At 46.3% G+C, this 20,893-nt stretch overlaps 1 protein-coding gene across 6 annotated transcripts in view; it reads left to right on the top strand.

Annotated features, from left to right (window-relative positions):
* Positions 1-233: 233 nt before the first annotated feature.
* Positions 234-20,893, top strand: part of CCDC85A (coiled-coil domain containing 85A) — a 181,635-nt gene continuing 160,975 nt past the window's right edge. For all 6 annotated transcript variants that reach the window (XM_080685541.1, XM_080685540.1, XM_080685539.1 and 3 more), the window contains exons 1-2: positions 234-1,317; positions 11,204-12,152. In XM_080685541.1, coding sequence (XP_080541667.1) covers positions 1,063-1,317; positions 11,204-12,152 — 1,204 coding nt within the window. In that variant the 5' untranslated portion in view covers positions 234-1,062. The remainder of the gene's footprint in view (positions 1,318-11,203; positions 12,153-20,893) is intronic.

Genomic DNA, 20,893 nt, shown 5'->3' with positions numbered 1-20,893 from the left:
AAAGTACAAACAGACGGTTACCCCTCAGGCCCTGCTACCCATCTTTCCTGAATCCCAATGACTCCAAATACCAAGCTTCTCTCATTTTGGTCAGCAGCTGTTCCCCCTGCCTGGTGTGCGGACGGAGCTTCTTTGGCCACACGGTGGCGCGCGCGAGCCTCCCAAAGCCCGACGCACTCCGCGCCCCCCCCCCCCCCGCCCCCTTTCTCTTCCATCCGCGTCCCAGCGCAGGAGGAGCCGCGCCCCCGACCTTCCCAGGCGGGATAGCGGGGGGCGCGCCTCCAGGGCCCGGGATGCTGTAGAGCCGCTGCAGCGTCAGGCCGGCGCGGGAGGGGCGACTGGCTGCGACGGCCCCGGTTCCAGGCTCCTCCTCCTGCCGGTCCAGACCACCCCCAACCTACCCCCACCCCATTCCCCCACGGCTCCACTCTGCGAATCCACGGCTTCCCCTAGCAGCCTAGGAGCGGCGGAGGGCGCAGCAAAGGCGACTGGAGGAGCGCAGCCTGCCGGCCGCGCCAAGCCTTCGGGCAGCAGCGGCGGCGTCCCGAGAGCAGCCCTGGAGGTGCCGCGGAGTCCGACGCGCCCTTGCACGACTAGGAGAGGAGAGAAGCCGCGGGCTGCAACTGGGCAAGGGAGAGACAAGCGCACGCGTGTGTGTGCCAGAGTGTGGGGGGCGACAGCCTCGAATTAGGGCGGAGGAGAGGTCAGGGGAACCGGGGTGGGGCGCCCTCCTCTGCGACCCTGCCGTCCCAGAGGTTCTACCGCGGCGGCGCCAGCTCCTCAGCGCCCCTCACCATGGACTTGCGCGGAGTTGGGACGCGCCTCGGCAGCAGCGCGCGGGAGGCTGCCCGGCCCTGGGGGTGCGCGGGCGCGCGCGCAGGGATGGCGAGGTAGGATGGCCGCCCAGCGCGAACCTTGTCGCCCCAACTCAGCGGCTCCCGGGCGGTGCCGCTGACTCGCCGGAGCGCACAGGGTGTGGGCGGAGGCGGCCCCGCCGCGCCCGCGCCTTTGGGTGTCGCTTTGCCTCTTCCACCCACTCGCACCTGCCACCGCGCGGATACCATGTCGAAGGCGGCCGGAAGCGGAGCGGCGGCGGCGGAAAGTTGTCCCCCAGCCTCTGCTGGCCCATCCGCGGCCGTGGAGGACCTGTCCAAAGTGTCGGACGAGGAGCTGCTGCAGTGGAGCAAGGAAGAGCTGATCCGCAGCTTGCGGCGCGCCGAGGCCGAGAAGGTGAGCGCGATGCTGGACCACAGCAACCTCATCCGCGAGGTGAACCGCCGCCTGCAGCTGCACCTTGGCGAGATCCGCGGGCTCAAGGTGAGCACGGGGCGGGGCGGGGAGGGGAGAGGGGGGAGGGGAAGCTCGGTTCCACAGAGTGGGGAGCGGGGCGCCCCGGGAAGGTGGGGCCAGGCTAACTTTCCCTCCCTCCGTCAACAGGTGATCCTCCCCATTCTTCAGGTCAGCACCCCCTGTTCCCCATCCCTGCCCTTTGGAAGGAAACTTTTACAAACTTTGGAGGCGTCGAGCTCTTCCCCATTTGGGACGCCCAGCTTCGAGCTCCCTCTTGGGGTCCTCTGTGGCGGGAGGAGCGGGCGCCTGAGAGGCTGGGAGGAGGTGATGGGTAGGCGGAATGCTTTAGGTTAGGTGCTGTGTTACACACATACCTGCAGGGAAAAGGCAAGCGAGGGAGCTAGTCTAGGGCACCTTCGCCCTTGGGGATTGGGCATAGGAAAAGGCTGTTCTGGCGCACGACTTCCCTGGCGGGCGGAGGGTGAAGACAAGGTGCCAATGCTGGGGCGAGGGGCTGGCGGGGCGTTCTGGGAGAAGCTGCGGGCGCCACCCTCGGAGCTGGCGTGTATCACCGGTGCCGAAGAGCTTAAGCTTTGCCTTCACGTTCTCTACCTGTTCCCCTGCCTTCCTTCTCCCCGGATTCGGATGGCGTCATCTGAGTTTGTCAGGCCCCCAGTTCTGCCCCCCCCCCGTTTTATTTTAATTTAACCTTCCGTGGTGGGAGCAGCAAAAGGACTCAGTATGGGAGGCGCAGGGTTTTGAAAGGTTATCCCAAGTGTCAGTGATGCTTGCTTTTTGAGCCAGCCCCTCGCCCCCCCGCCCCCCCTCGCTTTGCTACTAGGAAAAAGAAAAGAAAAAGAAAAACGAAAAACAACATCCGTCCTCCCCAACTTTCTTTTCTCCTTGGAGAGCTCTGCATGTGCCAGCAACCCACCGGTGGCCAGGAACCGCCCTGCGGGCGTGCACAAGGACCGAGTTTCCTCTCCTGACTGCTTGTGCTGGTGCCTCCTGGTATTCCTTCCTCTCATTGTTCTGCTTTTGTTTATAGGAAGCCAGACACAAACGCAATCACTGCAGGGACCTTAGGGAGCAAATCCCCGCAGGCACATGCTGTTCTTGTCCCCTTTCCACTCCCACCCACTTCTCAGGCGGTAGACACTTTATTCATTGTCCCAGCGCCCCAGCTCTGGGATTCCTGCGCTGAGAGGAGTGGGAGGAGCAGAATGCCAGGTGCTCACCTGCGTGCTGGACCCAGTCCAGGTGGAGTTGGTCCTTGACTGTCATATAGGCCCTAGAGTAGGTGCCATTAGGAAGGTCCCACAGTCAGAAAAATACCACGGCTTTTTCCTTTGGCTTAATGCATTACTAATGGAGTATTTATTAAGTACCAGACTCTTGTGAGATTAGACAGGCTAGTGTGGTGGGAGTATCATCTCAGAGGTGGGTTTGTATTTAGAGTCCTCATTTGCCAGGAGGGTGAGTTTGGTTAATTAATTTCTCAGAGCCTCATTTTATTCATCAATAAAATGCAATGACAATAATCATCTCCAGACATCAAAAATACAGTTAAACTACAGAACAACCATCATTCAGAACTACTTGAAATCTAGCTGAATGGCAGTCCTACAACTAAGAATTTTAAGAAGAAGCCACATTGACACTAGTAGGAGGGGTGGAGACAGAACAGATTGGTCCCACACCCAGGTGTGGTGGATAACAATTGGAAGGCATATCTCAGCTTCAGAGGTACCCAGAGTAGCGAGGGGTCCCAGCCCCACACCAGAACGTCCCAGCCCAGAGTTCCAGTGCTGGGAAGAGAGTCTACGTAACTTCCGGCTGTAAAATGCAGCAGGGACTTTGGCTGAGTGAGAAAGAGGGCTGCTGGAGTCCCAGGCAGTTTCTCTTAAAGGATCTAAACATGAATTTACTTGGATTCACTCCCTTTGAGTTCCAACACTGGGGAAGCAGCTGGAAAGGCATGAGGGACATACAGGGAGTAACTATACTGTCTGGCATCAGGGCGAGAACTGGAGGGACAGCTCTCCCAGATAGAAGTGCTGGCAGAGGCCATTGTGCCTTTTCTGAGCCCTCCCCCCACAGACCTGGCAGGCAGGTGTCAAATCAGAGTCTCCATCAACCTGACTTATCATTGTTTGTCCTGCCCTGGTGTTTTCCTGAGGCCCTGTCCCTTTTGGGCCCACACAAGCTGTTTCCAGTGGTTTTTCCATGTGAATGGCCTGTCTTGGCTCATGCTTCTGATTTTCGTTTAATTTCTCAAATATGCAGCATCTGGTCTTGGCATGCCCTGTACCGCCCTCTGAGTGTCCCCAGGGTCAGCCAAGTGGTAGCCAGCCTTGGTTTGCAGCTTGGCCTCACCTGGGCACCTCCAAACCCAGAAAAGTGGCAGGCTTCTGCAGTCACTTTGTAGCTCATACCAGATGGCCCCAGGTAGAACACAGGTGGTGGCTACCCTTGGCCTGCACCTTCTGGGAGGCCCCAGAGCCAGTGAACCCGGTGGACAGCTTCAGACCACATCCAAGCACCGCCCAACCACCTCCACAAGTGACACACTCAAGTGTTGAACTCCGTGGGCATCAGAGCCCCTCTAAAGTAATTCCTGCTCCTTGGGTTGGGCCACTGCACTGCTGATCTTCCATGCTGGTTGCAGCCAGTCCTTGCAGCTGATAGGCCTTGGGGGTAAATCCCTCCCATTGATGTGCCAACAGTAATCAAGGCTCAACTACAACAGGAGGGTGTACCAGGACACAGCCCACAAGGGGGAAGCACACCTGGAGTGCCCAGGTTAGGTGAACGGGGAGGCTGTGCCACAGGACCCTATAGGATACCTATTACATTAGGCCACTCTACCAAGCCTGGGAGATACAGCAACTCCACGCAATACATAGAAACAAACACAGGGAGGCTGCCAAAATAAGGAGGCAAAGAAATGTCCCAAATGAAAGAACAGAACAAAACTCCAGAAAGAGAACTAAACAAGATGGATATAAATAATCTACTAGATGCAGAGTTCAAAACACTAGTTGAAAGGCTGCTCAATGAACTTAGGGGAAGAGTAGATGAACTTAGTGAGAACTTCATCAGTATAAAATAGTACATGGAAACCATAAGAAAGAACCAATCAGAAATGAAGGATACACTAACTGAAATGAAGAATAAATTACAGGGAATCAACAGTAGAGTAGATGAAGCCAAGAATCAAAACAACAATTTGGAATATTAGAAAGCAAAAAACACTCAATCAGAAGAGCAAAAAGGAAAAAGAATTAAAAAAAAATGAGGATAGTGTAAAGAGCCTTTGGGACAACTTCAAGGATTCTAATATTAGCTTCATGGGGGTGCTGGAAGGAGAAGAGAGAGAGCAAGAAATTGAAAACCTATTTAAAAAAATAGTGACGGTAAACTTCCCCAATCTGGTGAAGGAAGTAGACATTCAAGTCCAGGAAGCACAGAGAATCCCAAATAAGATGAATCTAAGGAGGCTCACACCAAATACATCATAATTAAAATGCAAAATATTAAACACAGAGGGAGAATCTTAAAAGCAGCAAAAGAATAGTAGTTACTTATCTACAAGGGAGCTCCCATAAGACTGTCAGCTGACTTCTCAACTGAAACTTTGCAGGCCAGAAGAGTTTGGCAAGAAATATTCAAAGTGATGAAAAGTAAGGACCCATACAATGTTGCACTCTTGTATCTATGTTTCTCTCCTGCTCCCTTCTTCACTCTCTAAAAATTAATAAACCTACCTGGCTGGCATGGCTCAATATTTGAGCATTGACCTATGAATCAGGAGGTCATGGTTCAATTCCTGGTCAGGGCACATGCCATTGTTTCTGGCTCAAACTCTAGTGTTTGGTGTGCAGGAGGCGGCTGACCAATGATTCTCATCATTTGTCTGTCTGTCTGTCTCTCTCTCTCTCGCTCTCTTACTTTCTCCAGTATATATATTTTAAAAGTCAATAAACTATTCTTATAATTAAAAAAAAGCAAGGACCTATAACCAAGATTACTCTACCCAGCAAAGCTATCAGTGAGAATCGAAGGGCATATAAAGAGCTTCCCAGACAAGAAAAAGCTAAAGGAGTTCATCACCATCAAACCAGTATTACATGAAATGTCAGTTAAAGGGTTTTCTTTAAGAAGAAGAAGATAAGAAAAAGATTTAAAAAATATGAACAACAAAATGGCAATAAATACATATCTATCAACAATTGAATCTAAAAAAAAAACAAAATAAACAAACAAGCAGAACAGAAACAGACTCATAAATAGAGTGAACATTCTGACAGTTGCCAGAAAGGAGGGGTGTTGGGGCAATGGGTGAAAAAGGTGAGGGGATTAAGAAGTACAAATTGGTAGTAACAGAAGAATCATGGGGATATAAAGTACAGCATAGGGAATATAGTCCATAATCTAACCACTATGTATGGTGTCAGATGGCTATAAGATTTATTGGGATGATCACTTAGTAAGTTATATAATGTCTAATCACTGGGGGTACACCTGAAACTAATATTGTATTGTATCTCAACTGGTGATTGAAAAATAAAAATTATTTTAAAAAATAACCATTTCCTAGGGGATTGTGACAATAAGTTCTGATAAAGTAGGGGAAGATTTAACAATGGACTTGACTACAAAAAATGGTAATTATTTTCGCCAGGAGAGAACACATCTCCAGGATCTCAGTTTCTTAGGCAAAGTTGAAAAAGAAAAAGTATGATTTATAACCCTCCAATTTAATCTTCTTCCAGGATTTGAACTATAATGTAACTTGGAACCCACCAATTTAATCTTCTTCCAGGGTTTGAACTTAATGTGACTTGGAAGAGTTTTAAATTTATTAGTCAATTAATAATATGGCACATTGACATAATAGCTCAGAAATACTTGAAAGTTCTTTTAACTTGTGTGGATTGACTGTGTATGTGTGATCACTGTGTGCATGGTGGTGATGGTGGTGGTGGTGGTGGGGGGTGGTCTTTATTCCTCTAGCCTCATTCAGAAAAATACTTATTAGTCCAGTTAAAAGTGGTCACACCCCAAGTAGGGAGGTCTCCTGGTGGCCTAGCTTTGTGACCTGGCATTAAAAGACTTCCCAGCCCACCTCCTTTTCAAGTTAAAAAATGACGGGGTCTGGTTACTTTCTGACATAGCCGCTACTCTTTCTTCCTATCATCCCTGAACAGCTGCAAGGTGGTATCTGCAAGACCTCTAACCCACCTCTCAAGAGGCTGTTTTAGACCCTGCTGAGAGGCCAATCATCTCCCTTCTCTTCATCATCTTGGCTCAGAGCTTCCCTGGACACCAAAGTGATCTATTAATGCAGTTGGCTGAATACTTCTGGAAGGAAGATTTTTTTTTTTTTTTTTTTTTTGCCTTTGATGTTGGGGATTCTCAAGTAAGGATTAAATTTAGGGTAATTAAGGCCATAACACTTTTTCTTTTTTATGCCCTTTGTGAGCTGTCTTTGAAATTGGATCTATCTATTTTCAAGGCTGCTCAGTGTACTGTAGCAGTAGACGTAGGGAGATGGGGGCATCGGTTCTTTTTCTTTGAGGGGCCCGTGACTCTGTCCAGTCACTGGCTGACTTGTTTGTATTTAAACATTTGGGAGGCAGTGCATATGGGGCAGTGGAAAGACAAAGGATTTGGAGTCTGCAATCTGGGTAGCTTGGGCAAACTGTTAACCTCTTTGAGCCTCAGTATTCTCATCTGCTAATTGGGGATACTGATACATAGGCAAGGAAATGCCAGCGAGGTTAAATAGCTTTCTCAAGGTCATACTGATATAAATGTTCAACATAGGCTGACTTTCTTTTCTTTGGCTGGTTGGCATTCCCTGGTTAGAATATGTGCTACTGGAATGGGTGGAGGAAAGAGATTAGGGTTCTGATGTTATAAGGAACTGTATTTCTGAGAAGCACGTTTGTTCATTGCTGACCTTGTACCAACACTCAAGCTGCTATGACCTGGGATTTTAGGAAGTGGGGCTGGGTTTGGGGGAACTGGATCTTGGCAGCACATTAATTTCCCCCCTTGCTCCCCAAAACACTGATTTCCCATCCTGCAATGATGAAAAATAGCAAAACGATTCTCCTTTAACCACAGATACATTACTAGAGAGTCTTATGAATAAAATTTTGGGTTGTGTGCTATAAGATGGTTTAATCTTTTAAAAGTCCATTTTAAACAAGAGGGATAATGTCTGGTGGCACGTGGCAATGTTACAAGAACACTTCGTGTTTTGAAAAAGAAAGCTCAAGTCTTAATGTGGCAGATTTGAAGACGCTGGCTCACAAGGTTGTTATCAAGCTGGTTGCTTACTGTCCATCAGAAGGCAAAGGAAGTAGCTCAGCATTGAAGAGTAAATACTCTTCTCCGGAAAACTAACAATAGGAAGAAGGAGCTGTGCTGAAGGAAAGTGAATGGGCCAATACCCATCCTTTTCTCCCCCGACTGGAACTCTGACAAGTATTTGTTTCACCCCATTTGGAAAGGGCATTAACTCCTTGAAGCCTGCAGTAGTACAAGTCCTATTTACTTCCTAGTTCTGGAGAAATCAGAAATAGTTGTAGGATAGTCAGAGGGAAGTATTTTCAGATGGAAATTTAGTTACAGGAAGAACATGACTTGAACTTTCTATGAAATGCCAGGATTGAACTAAGTGTGGAATCGTTTTTGAAGCTTAGAAAGGTTAATTTTGTTTAGTATTATTTTCTCAGAATGTCCACAGCTTCTGATTTCCCTGAAAGCATCAGTGTCAAGGGATAATTTATTCTGTTACTACTACCAACATGGCAGTAGCTAGAGCTGTATCCTGTTGAACACAGGCCTAGGGCTTTAAAGGGTTGGTTAGTCCATAAACACATATTAAGTGTTCACTCTGTGCAAAGCACCCTGCCAGATGTGTCAAATATGCAAAAAAGGACATTGGGATGAACTCTGGCCTCCAGAAGCTAAGATATCTACTTAAAAAAAAAAAGATGCCCAGTGAGTCCTCTAGCTAGTGTATCTTATAGGCAGTAAGCAGAGAGTGGGAAAATTCATTCATTCATTCATTCATTCATTCATTCAGTCCTGGTGCTGCTGTACTCCAGGTGTCCTTCTAGGGTTGGGGGAGTCTTCTTAGAGGAATTTCTCCTTTTATAAGTTCTTATAAGGGAGAGGATCATATTTTCTAGTTGGAAAACTAGACAAAATCAGGGTTCAGAATAAGCGGACCTAGAGGAAGTTAAAGGTGGCCAAGAGTTCATTCATTTTCTCTGGCAAAGGGGAGGTGATGTGCAGGGTTATAAAAGGGTTCATATGCAAGAGAGACATAACCTGCAGGGAGTGTTTTTGGACATCAGTCTGGCCAAAGACAGCTTGGACTGGAGTAGGTGTGGGAATGGGGAAGACCAAGGGGCAGAGGCAGACCAAGACAGGGAGGCCAGGTGAGAATCTTTTGGAAATTCCAGGAAGTGGCATTGAGAAGCAAAGGAATGGATGGGTGTTAGAGACAAGGAAACAGGTGATGATGATGCCAAGAGTTGGCAGTGGAGTTGAACACTAAGCTGCACAGATCCTCTTATTTCTCAGGCCTTGAACATCATCTTTGGAGGCGCAGGGCATGGTTGACAGATGTTTTCTAGTTTATTTTTTAAGTCAGTAGCAGGGAAGTGTTAGAATCAATCTGAATTTAAGAGAGTTAAGGCCCCACTCTGAGTACCTCTAGTTCTGGATTAGATGACAGAGTCACAAGGCCAGATGTTTTCAGGCTTTGTAAAGCAGGGGAAGTCTTAGGTAGCCACCCCTGTCGCACCCCCACCAAACCATGGTGCTTTAAGAAACTGTTACCCCATTTATACTGTATGTGTGATTGGAGCATACCTGGGGACTTCTCAATTAATATTTAAATTCCTGGGTTTCAGGTATCTACAGTGGGGGTGTTGGATGCACAGAGGTGAACAGAATAGATGGTGCAGGGCCGGGGGAGGTCTCCACTCTCATGACCAGTTTGATGAAGATGAAGACATGACTAATAGCCACACTCAACCATGTGTCACTCAACCATATATGATTACAAATTGTAATAAGTGCAACGGAGGCAAAGTCTAAGGGATAATGGTAGAGCATAGGGGGTAGGTCAGGGACAGCCTCTGTGGGGAAGTAACAAAGTAAGACCTAAAGGTTGTGTAAAAGGCTGGGGGAAAGCATTCCAAGTGAAGGAGGGGAAGGGCTTGTCCCTTGAGGTCCAGAAACAGGGCATGTTGGTGGGGCTCAGTGCATGATGGGAAGGGGATGATCTCACCTTCTCCACTGCTACCATGTGTCAAAGCCACCATCATCTTCTATCTGGACTAGCCTAGTAGCCTCCTAGCTGGTCTCTGGGCTTCCATCTTATCCTATCTCCCTCTCTTCTACCTGCCTCCCCCTTCTCCTCCAGCCAATCTATGGTTCACACAAAACTGTGATTCTTTACAAATTGAATCCTATCATGTCATTCCTCTATCCTCTGCTCACCAATTCTGAGTCCTTCCTGTGGGTGAGGAGGCCCTGCGTTACCTGGCCCTGATACCTCTCAGACCTCTTTCCCACCTTGCCCTCCTTTCGCCCCTCATTGTGTCACACTAGCCTCGCTGCAGCTGGAGCCACATTTGTCTCAGGGCTTATATACTAGATATTTTCTTTGCCTGGGATCATCTCTCAAATGTTTGCTCCTTCATTTCACTCAGGCCTTTGCTGAAATGTTTTCCATCTTTGCAGAGGTGCCTTCTTCTTCTTCTTTTTTTTAAAGGTATTCTTTAATCTGCTTTAATTTTTTTTTCTCTATAGGACATTATGTTCTGTATTTGCTTTTTGCTAGTCTTTCCCATTAGAATGAAAGCTGTAGGATGTCAGGGTCTTGCTGCACACCAGCTGGACTGGTGTCTGGCACATAATAGGTGCTTACTAAATATTTATGAATGAATCAATGACTCACCATTCATGTTCGAGAAGTAGGCAGGCCCAGACGACTGGGGGCCTCATGAGACTTGAAAGATTTTGCCCTTTATTCTAAGGGCAGTGAGAAGCTATTAAGGGTTTTAAGCACAGGAGTGATGAGATGAGATACATTTTGGAGCTAGATTTCAGAAGACTCCTTTAGCTCAGAAGTGGAAGGCAAGGGAGAAGGAGGCACCAGCACAGCAACAGGTTCTTATGAAGAACAACAGGATGAGTGGAGGTGGCATTTGCCAAGAGGTGCTATTTGGGGAGGGCAGTTTGAACATGAGCTCAGCATTGCTGTGTTTCATGTGCGGTGCCTGGGAGATGTGTAGGCGATGTGGCCAGTGGCTGGTTGGATTTGCAGGACTGAAGTGCCCCCAGAGGGCAATTGTGCTGTTCCCTCTGGCGGGGGAATCGGGGCTGGGAATCCCATGCCATGGACGGAAAGCCCAGGCAGTGCTTGTTTGTGAGATGGAAGGCCTTTTAAGCATTTCACAAGTCAGGAGCAGCCATCTTTCTTCCTTGAAGGTGGGACAGGAGAGCGGTTTTTGAAAATTTATTTTATTTTTTTATTGATTCCCTGTTAATTAAAAGCTGCTCCCTAATACTGAATGGATGACCTTGGACAAGACAAATTTTGTGAGGTCTGGTGTTTTCTCTGTAAAAGAACAGTAATAATCATTATCCCTAAGTGTTTTGGTGAAAATTAGACGGGATAATACACGGAAAGCAGTAGGCAGGGAGCACAACCAATACCTATTATTTTTATTTTTACGGATAGTTACAAACCTGACGCTTCCTCTCCCCTCCCCTCCTCTGGTAACAGTAGGAAGAACTGGCCAGTTCTAGGCTGCCTCTCCTGAGTCTAAGCCAGATGCAGCCTCATGCGCAGGTTCCTGAGTGGTTGTCTCTGTCTTTCCAGGATATCAACCAGAAACTGCAGGAGGACAACCAGGAACTGCGGGACCTCTGCTGCTTCCTGGATGACGACCGGCAGAAAGGCAAGAGGGTGTCCCGGGAGTGGCAGAGACTGGGCCGCTTCACGGCCGGGGTGATGCACAAGGAAGTGGCCTTATACCTGCAGAAGCTGAAGGAGCTGGAGGTGAAGCAGGAGGAGGTGCTGAAGGAGAACATGGAGCTCAAGGAGCTCTGTGTGCTGCTGGACGAGGAGAAGGGCGCGGGCTGCGCGGGCAGCCGCTGCTCCATTGACAGCCAGGCCAGCCTGTGCCAGCTCACCACCTCCACCGCACCCTACGTGCGGGACGTGGGCGACGGCAGCAGCACCTCCAGCGCAGGCAGCACCGACAGCCCTGACCACCACAAGCAGCACGCCAGCGGCGGCAGCCCCGAGCACCTGCAGAAGCCGCGGGCGGAGGGCAGCCCCGAGCACGCCAAGCACAGGAGCACCAGCCCAGAGCACCTACAGAAACCCAGGGCCTCCGGGACCCCAGATCACCCCAAAGCACTCAAAGGACCCAGCCCCGAGCACCACAAACCCCTGTGCAAGGGCAGCCCTGAACAGCAAAGGCACCCGCACCCAGGCAGCAGCCCTGAGATGCTGCCCAAGCACGTGCTGAGTGGGAGCCCCGAACACTTCCAGAAGCACAGAGCGGGGGGCAGCCCCGAGCACGCCAGGCACAGCGGGGGGAGCCCAGAGCACCTGCAGAAACACGCCCTCGGTGGGAGCCTGGAGCACCTCCCCAGGGCCAGGGGCACCAGCCCGGAGCACCTCAAACAGCATTACGCGGGGAGCCCTGACCACAAACACATGGGTGGAGGAGGTGGCGGAGGCAGCAGGGAGGGCACCCTCCGAAGACAGGCCCAAGAGGAAGTGTCGCCCCATCACCGGAATGTCTACAGTGGCATGAACGGTGGGTCAGTACGTGCTGGGGATTGCTTTGGCCCGGCAGCTCTGTAGAGAGATCTGAATGATAAAGGGCGGTCCAGACAGATTAGAAAGTGCAGGTGCTGGCCAGGGGGTGGGTTGGGGGAGGAGCAAATATTTGCCCTAATTCATGATGTGTGCTTCATCCCCTCGATTGGTTTTAGTTTATACAGTTATCAGTCAAGTAAGCTTGGAGAAGAAGAGGAGGGGCTAGAGGACGGAGAGGAACAATAATTCCAGGGGGCCCTGAGTAGTCGGGGTGAGATTTATGGGAACTGAAGATGAAACCAGACCCAGTCTTAAGATTTTTCCATCATGAACTTGAGCGTTTTCCTAGTTGTGTGCAGTCTCCTGCTGGGGCTCACTGGTGGAACAGGAGACCAAAAGGTTTTCTAATCCAATTATAATAAACTAGAGGCCCAGTGCAGGAATTCATGCACAGGTGGGGTCCTGCCGGCCCGGCCCCAATCGGGGTGGATTGGAACCAGGTCTGTCTAGAGGAGACGGCAGGAGGTTGGCTGGCTGGCCCCACCCCGATCGGAGCCCTATCAGGGCCGGGCCAGCTGGGTGATTGGTCATTGGTCATTGGGCCTGTCCCTGATTGAGGTCGGGGGGCCGATTGGGGGCAGGGCGGTCATGAGGAGGGGCTGTGGGCGGTGGGCTAGCTGCCCCTGCCTCCAAATGGGGTGTGTGTGGGGGGGGCTGATGGAGGCCAGCAGCCTGGGGGAGGGGCCATGGGTGGTTGGCCAGCCGGCCCTGCCCTGATTGGGGGCGGAGCTGACTGGGGGGAGGGGCTGCAGGCTTATGGGGTGGGGTGGGCTGATGGGGGGTGGGGCCCGCAGGGGGAAGGACTGTGGGAGGTTGGCTGGCAGCCCTACCCCTCATCGGCAGGTTCGCTGGCCACAGTGGATGTCATAGTGACCGGTCGTTATGGCATTCTGGTTGCTGGCTTTTTATATATAGAGAGATTATCCTAATAAAAGGGTAATATGCAAATTAACCATCACTCCATCACAAAGATGGCGGTGCCCATAGCCAAAAGATGGTGGTGCCCAGTCCTCTCAGCCCCGCCGGAGTACCCCAGTCCCGGGGGTGGGGGGCCGGGAAGGGCAGCCGCTGAGAGTGGGCAGAGTGAGTGGCCTGGCGGATCGCTGCGGCGACGAGGCAAGTGTTCCATGCCTGGCCGTAGATGGGCCTCTGGGCCGCGGAGAGCCTCTGGGCAGTGGGCACGGAGCAGCCAGGCCCCATAAGAGAGCTACGGGCGCACGGATTCGTGCACAGGGCTACTAGTTTGTTATGAAAACCAATATCATTAAAAAGGAAATACGGTGTCCCTAAACAGGCTTGATGCTGGGTTGCCTGAATGCCTATAAATATGCCTTACTTGACCTTGAAGATTTTTTTTATGGTATTGGGGGCCTTAGCATGAATGTGTGACTTTACTTTGCATCTAAAATGTATCAAATGATTTCCTTCTCCAATCCTCCCAACCAAACTCCCTGAAACGAATTCTAAATAGCATGCTCTTTGACTTTAACATGAGAAATATTTTTCGGTTGTCTAAATGTTCCTTTAAAAAAATGTGCAGATGTGTTTGGACACTCCTTTGCTTTCCACAGCATAGTATGCACTACATACTCTAAACCCAAGTTTGTAAATGGTTGGAAGAGGTTTAATTTTCTGCATCTTGGTTCTGAAACCACCTTGAACTCGAGAGGGGGAAAACAATAATTTTTTTAAAAATAAAATGAAAAACCCCTTACCATCCTTTTATGTTACCTATGGTTGGTTGAGTTGGAACTAAAATGATTGGTTTTATGAACTGTGGGCTCTTTTCATTCAAAATATCTGAGGTTTCTCACTCTATTTGAAAGCTGCTCAGGAGTCAGCTGCAGTCAGCTTTGAGCAGTGGTGGCTTCCAATTCTAGCAGCGACACAATGGGGTAAATTTTCAATATTGTACTTGGGGATTTGCCTGTTGGATTCCATTTCATCCTAATCCTTTTCTGGTAGTGCTGAAAATCGACTCCTAAAGCTTGGCTTCCAATGCATCCAATGTTCTCTTAAGCACACATGGAACTAGAAAGGGTGGGAAAGGTAGAATGATTGGTTGTTTGTGTTGGGAGATGGAGACAGGGAGAAGCCAATTCTCCTGTTGTGTAGAGGCCTCCTGGCTGATGGGGGCTTTTAAGTTCACTGCACGTCACTCACTCTTTCCAGGAGAGGCAGAGATGCTGCCCCGATGCTGAGGGCAGCCTTGGCTGCACAGCTCTCACAGGGATGAAAGTCATCAAGAAAGATATTTCAGTTGTGCTACTACCAAAGATAGGTCATTGACAGGAAGCTTGTCTTTAGGGGGTAATGTGTTAACAGGAAGGTGACGTTAATGACTTTTCCATTTCTTGATTACTTTTTGATGAACATGAGAAGTAAATGGTGTGCACTATTTTAAGGAAAGTGTATGTTGAACAAAAAAAAATTACTTAGGGGCAGGTGGTTAACTTACACAACAATTCTCTCTACAAAATGACTTTTAAAGTAAAGAACTCATTGAGTTTAATCAATGTATGATTTAGCGTACAAGAAAAGTTTAGGTGTGACTTTTAAACGATGCCTGGCCTAAAGTAAGGTGTGTCTTTAGGTAAGGATGACATTACATCATGTCTTATTGTTGCTTGGATTCAGATAAATATCGTGGGTCAGGCAAATGATTTTTAAAATGTAGCCATTTTATTTAGTTAAAAATTTGATGCGTCATTTAGAATGCCACTATACTTAATTTTTTTTTGGGTTTACTTCTTTTCTCATTTTAAAGTGACAGATCTTTTGACAGTTGATGTCCTCACCAAGGTGTATTTGTAGCACATTTGCATTATGTTTTTAGTTCAGTAATTAATTGGAAAATGAAGTAGCACAATGTTCATGGATCATCAGCCTATAAACGTGGGCACTGGCAGCTTGTATTTATCCTGCTGTTACAAATTAATTTTTGATATGGATGGTAAGACATGATCTTTTATACTTACAAATCACCACACACGTTGCTTGAGTCATTGGTTTATAAACAGATAGGAACCAGTAGCAAGTTTAATCTCAAATTGCAGATTTGCCAAGTCACTTACAGAATCATTCTGTTGCAGTTGGTGTGAGATCCGAGTGTTTTGGATGAGCACTTGCATGCTTTTATAGGAACAGAAAGGAGGTGAGAGTAGGTGGAAGTGTCTGCATTATATGGCAGAATGAAACAGAGATGGTGGGATATTGTCCTACTTGTAAGGATATACATCCCTCCAAGAAGACACAATATGTACACGGAGGGAACATTAGTGAAAACAATTGCTGCTTTAGTTGACTGTGCCTTGAGCTTCTTTCAGTCTTCTTGTGCCTTCAGTGGCAAGCTACTGACTGGATTAATTAGTAGATGAACTTGACCTCCAAGAGTTTCCTTTGGTTAAAACAGTTGGCTTAATTTCCAACTGGATGCAAAGACAAATTTTAGGCAGTTTTCTCTTAAAAATATCTAAGGCTGTCTAGCCACTTTTCAATTAGTAGCTGATTCAAAAGCAAAGACCAAAAAAAAAAAAGAAAAAAGCCACAGGGGGAAAAATCTGCAAATGGAACAAAATGCTCATGAATGCATTTCCTTGTTTAGAAGTTATTATTCAACTATTTGTTTTCAATTTGTAGAGAGTTCCATTTGCAAAGAGGAAGCAGATTCAACACTTATCACATCTAGACATTAAGGCATTTGTCTATTCATTCAAGTTACTTGCTGTATTCTAGATTTGTAAATTAAGTAAGTATGAATAGCCACTTCTAGCTATAAATGTACACAAACTGATAGCCTCCTGGAGAATGGGGGATTCATTTACCTGATTCCATTGAAATCCAAGGTTGGATTAAACTTTTTTTAGGTGAAAGTGTTCCCTTTCACAAGGAGACCCAAGGGCTTTTGCTTCCAGATATCAGCTGGCAGATCTTTTCTTTTTAACAGAAAACTTTTTAGCTCAGGTCATGGATGCCATGGATGATTCAGGTTCTTTCAGCAGCAATAGCTCTGTCTTATTGTTAACCTTCCAGACAGGCATGATTCTGATCATCAGGCCTTTCTTTACAAGTAGTCCACCCATGGGACATTATGAATCCAGTCAAAAAATAATAACAAGAATTTTATTTTAATTCTAGAAGCACATATTTCTGGTTATCAGCAACTGAGAAAAAATTCATAGAAGAAACATTACTCCTTATTTTATTGTTGATCTTTCTTCTGAAAGCATTGCTCAGTTCTCATTCATTTGACATTTGAAGGCAGGGTCCAGTGAACAATAGCTTCATACCCTCCTTCTACATCACCTAACCAATGAGCGCACACACAGGGTATTACTCACTTATCTTGGACAAGGTCCGTTCAGAACTGCATTTGGCCTTGCAGGACAGAGTGTCAGGGTTGAAAGTCTTCCTCCTGAAAGCTTCTTACCGCCTCTTTTCCTCTCTCCTGGGAGGATCTCTAGAGATAGAAAGAGCATGCTGTTTCTCCCACTAACTCTTTCTCTAGAGCAGGAGTTTCTCAGCAGCAGCACTGGTCATATTTGGGACCATGGAAATCTTTGTTTTGAGGGGGTCGTTTTGTGTGTTTTAGGAGATTTAGCAGCATCCTGGGCTGTAATCATGAACCACCCCCAGGTGTGACTGACTAAAATGTCCCCAGACCCGGCCAAATGTTCCCAGGGAGTGAGCAGAATTGCCTCTGATCCAGAATCACTGCTTTGGAGCCGTTTTTTCCAGTCTGGCTGCAGATTAAAATCACTGTGGTAGCTGTGAAAAAATACCTGTACCTGGGCCCCACACTCAAATGCAGATTGAATTGGTCTGGCACTGGGTCTGGGCACGATGCAAAATGAGCTCCTCAGGTGAAACCTGTTGCCCCAGGCTTTTTAAGATGGGTTGGTGTGGGTGAAGCTCTCAAACACCCAAGCCTCCTGGGGAGAAGAAAGTAAGCTTTTCCCTTTTTTGCTGAAATGAACGCCAGGACTGAGAAGGACTGACCCCAGCAGGTACTGTAAGGCTTCACCCCTCTCGACCCAGAGCAAGGCTATATTATAACGCACTTTGGGGGGCTATGCTTTAAAAATTTGAGTTTTTGGTGGGTGGAATTATTAGGCTAATTTTGGGAAACCCTGGTACATGGATAGTTCAAGATTACTTTTTAAAGCCTTTGCATCCAGATGGAAAAGGGAGAATGTGAGTTTTTAACCCATTTCTGGTGGATACCAATGGTGTATGTAGGTCACACAGCGTCTGCAATGTGAGTGCATGTTTCCCAGTTTATAGGTTTTACCCTGGGTCTTAGGACTGCTCCTTATTCTCTGTTGAGGTTATTAATGAGTGGACAAAAATGCTGATAACACATAATGGCCTTGTTTATGGACGGGTAAGATCCTGTGTGTGGAGAAGCCCAGCAGGATTTTCTGAAGCAAGGTCATCTGTAAATTAAATAGTACTGCAATATAGCATGAATAATTGCTCTCATTAATCTTATATCTTGCTTAGAAAAAGCCATAGCATTCCTTATGAATGAATTTGGACAACAGAAATTGAATATCTCTTGGGAGAAAAATTTCCATGGTTACAGTATATCAGAACTAATTTAATTGAGGATCTCTGATTATATTTCTATTGTGTGAGCTGAGATGGAAATGGTTAAAAAACTAGATAATAGTTTTTGATCTTCAAACTTCAATACGGTAATTTGGTAGCCTTATATCCACTTTGATAGGACGTCAACTTAAGAAGTTTTGAAAAATAGAATCAATTATTGTACCATACTTGTGTGTGCACATTGCATTTATAAGAATGTATTAGATTACATTTTTATTTAATGACATAAAAACTTACTATTGGGCATATTTTGAAATTTCTTAAACTATATCTGAGAGGCAAACTATTACTGGAAAGCCCAGATGGCTTGGAAAGGAATTTTCTAGTAGAATGTCAGGTTTTCAACTCCACTGTAATAATAGCACAAAACTAGACACGTTCTTTAAATCTAGGGGATTTTTTTTTTCATCTTTCTGCAAAGGAGTTTTTCTCTATCTATAATCTGTTATGTATATGTGTGTGTACATGTATATTTTATTAACTTTAATATTGAATCTGAACAATGTCAAACATTCAGCTGACTGTTCCAGTGGTCGGCAAACTGTGGCTCATGAACCACATGCGGCTCTTTGGCCCCTTGAGTGTGGCTCTTCCACAAAATACCACGGCCTGGGCCAGTCTATTTTGAAGAAGTGGCGTTAGAAGAAGTTTAAGTTTAAAAAATTTGGCTCTCAAAAAGAAATTTCAATTGTTGTACTGTTGATATTTGGCCCTGTTGACTAATGAGTTTGCCGACCACTTTAGTCAAACAAATGCCCAAATGCATCCAGCCACTAAGCTAGTTACTGCTCCCTTTCAGCTGATTATGGTTGTGTCATTTAGATCCAACTGAACTCAATTAGATATTTGCATTTTCCTATTTATTGCAACTTTCCAGAAGATACAGTAGAAAAAATAAGATTATTGAATTAAGATTATTGATGCATTTATCTTTTAATAGAAAGAATTTAGAACGAAGCATGGGGGAAATGAAAAGTTAGGGCAAGTATTCTACTTCATGAGATAACTTTACAAGTGTCAAATGAATGCCGATACAGTGATTTGCTATAAGGTTATGCATTCACTCATAGTAATGATAGATTATTCTGGATGCGTTGGTGTAGGGATCTCAAACTCCGTTGGTCAGAAATAAGAGTGTGAAGCCATATTTTGCTGAAGTTAAAAAAAAAAGGGTAAGGTTGTACTTGTGTATCACCATTTGGGTCAGTGTATGCTTGATGATGTCTTTCCGACTGAAATTTATGACCTTAGGCTCTGAACAGTCTCAGATTTTAGGCACTTCTAATGCTTAGAGACCCCAGGGCTTCCTATGCTAGATAGAGCTATGAGTTCCTACATTAAATGGCCCCAGGTGGTTATTCTCTCCTCCCACCATGTCTATTTTAAAATAATAGATTTTAAGTCACTTCAAGTACCAGTCTACTGTTAGCGGTATTCCTTGCTGTCCTCAGCTGGCCTGACTTAACTCATTTTCTCATTGTTGTTTCTAAACTCTGTTCTGCTGTTGCTAATGGCTGGTCATACCTCAGGAGTGTGAAAAACCACACTGATGAGAACTGTTTAAAATAAGAGTGAAGGGTCTTGAAGTGTCCTTATATGAATGAAGTGCATGAGCTTTAGTGCCTGGCCCATGTGCCATGCATTTGTAATTATTTTGGCTTTCTAAGGTTCATTTTTGCTTATTTTTGGGGTCTTGACTATGCTTCAGAGAACTGAGATCTTTCTAGACAAACTCAGAAATGTTTGCTTCTTAGGTACTCTGACTCAACCAGGTTGCTCTTAATAGTACTTCAATACATAATATTTAGGACAAGCATTTGTGCACACTCAAGAAAAAAATTTATTTTGAATTTGACTCTGGGAAATACTGAGAATAATATCAAGTTCTGAAATAGGCTGAATTGCAAGAATTCTAGGAAACTGGAGATTCCATCTCAAGAATAGACCATGGGACACTTGAGAATAAAGATAAGAAATCTCAGCTGTAAGTTAGAAGTGTCTCTGTCTAATCTGCGAAACAGTGAGGTTCAGGTTACTGCGGTGCCTGACATAATCACCTCCTCTTGAGAGCGCCCTTCAGGAGCCTCCAGTAGGAAGAATGGCTGCTCTTTCTGAGAAAGAGGATCCTTAAGCCACATCCAGGCAGTGGCATTGAGGGATTTAGAAAAGGGAAAGTGGCAGAGAAACAGCAGGTTGCGTTACCGTCCTTATAAAGGTAATACCAGTTTGTCCTCCCTGAGATAAAAGGCAGTAACTGGGTTATTCACATCTGGTTGAATCATTTACAGTTTTCACGTAACAGAGAGTTATGTATTACAGAGCAGGGCTTCTGTACCTGAATCATTATGGAAGGGTACAGCAGGTCATGGGACCTGGTCATATGCCTGGAGTGAAACCAGGCACACAGTCACTTACAAGATAACAACTTCAGGAATAACAGTTATTAAGTGTTTTTCATATCCTCAGTTATTTAGGCCTTCTGAAGGCTTTTCTACGAGACAAAAATGTCAGGCACAAAGGTTCGGTTTGGTGATTGCTCAAAAGAGTGTTTTAATTATTCAAGCTTTCTTACACACACACACTATGTAGTGTTTAATAGAACATGAAATAAATTGAAGATATTGAATGACCTTTAAAAACCTCTTTCACTTATTTTCAGCTACAAAAAGTACTATGAATTCTTCCGTTTTAAATTCTTACAAACAAAACATTAATAGCAATATTTATGCCTGCTGCTACCGTTGAGGGATAAATGTTTCGGTGCACTTTCGATGACCAAGAAGTCAAAGGTGTTCTCTGATGCTTCCTGAGTTGGCTTTTCTAGTCAGGTATATTTATCCTTACTTTAAACGGAGAATGTTGTCTTCTAGCCTAGATTGCAAAGGAAACTGAAAGGTCTTCTCATCTTTCTTCCAAACTGCAGGGGTTCTTTGGATTTCAGGGGAAATCACTGAGCTGGGTTGTGCGTAACTATAGCTTCCTGAGTGTCCATAATTGCTAATTGGTTCAAAAATGCTTAGAAGCATGAATTGCACTTGGAACATGGTGTGTGCTTTCTTATCAGTAGGA

The sequence above is a fragment of the Plecotus auritus genome, assembly GCF_963455305.1.
Source record: "Plecotus auritus genome assembly, chromosome: 8".
Taxonomy (NCBI): Eukaryota; Metazoa; Chordata; class Mammalia; order Chiroptera; family Vespertilionidae; genus Plecotus; species Plecotus auritus.
Note: the sequence above shows the minus strand (reverse complement) of the source record. Positions and strands in the feature narration are given on the sequence as shown.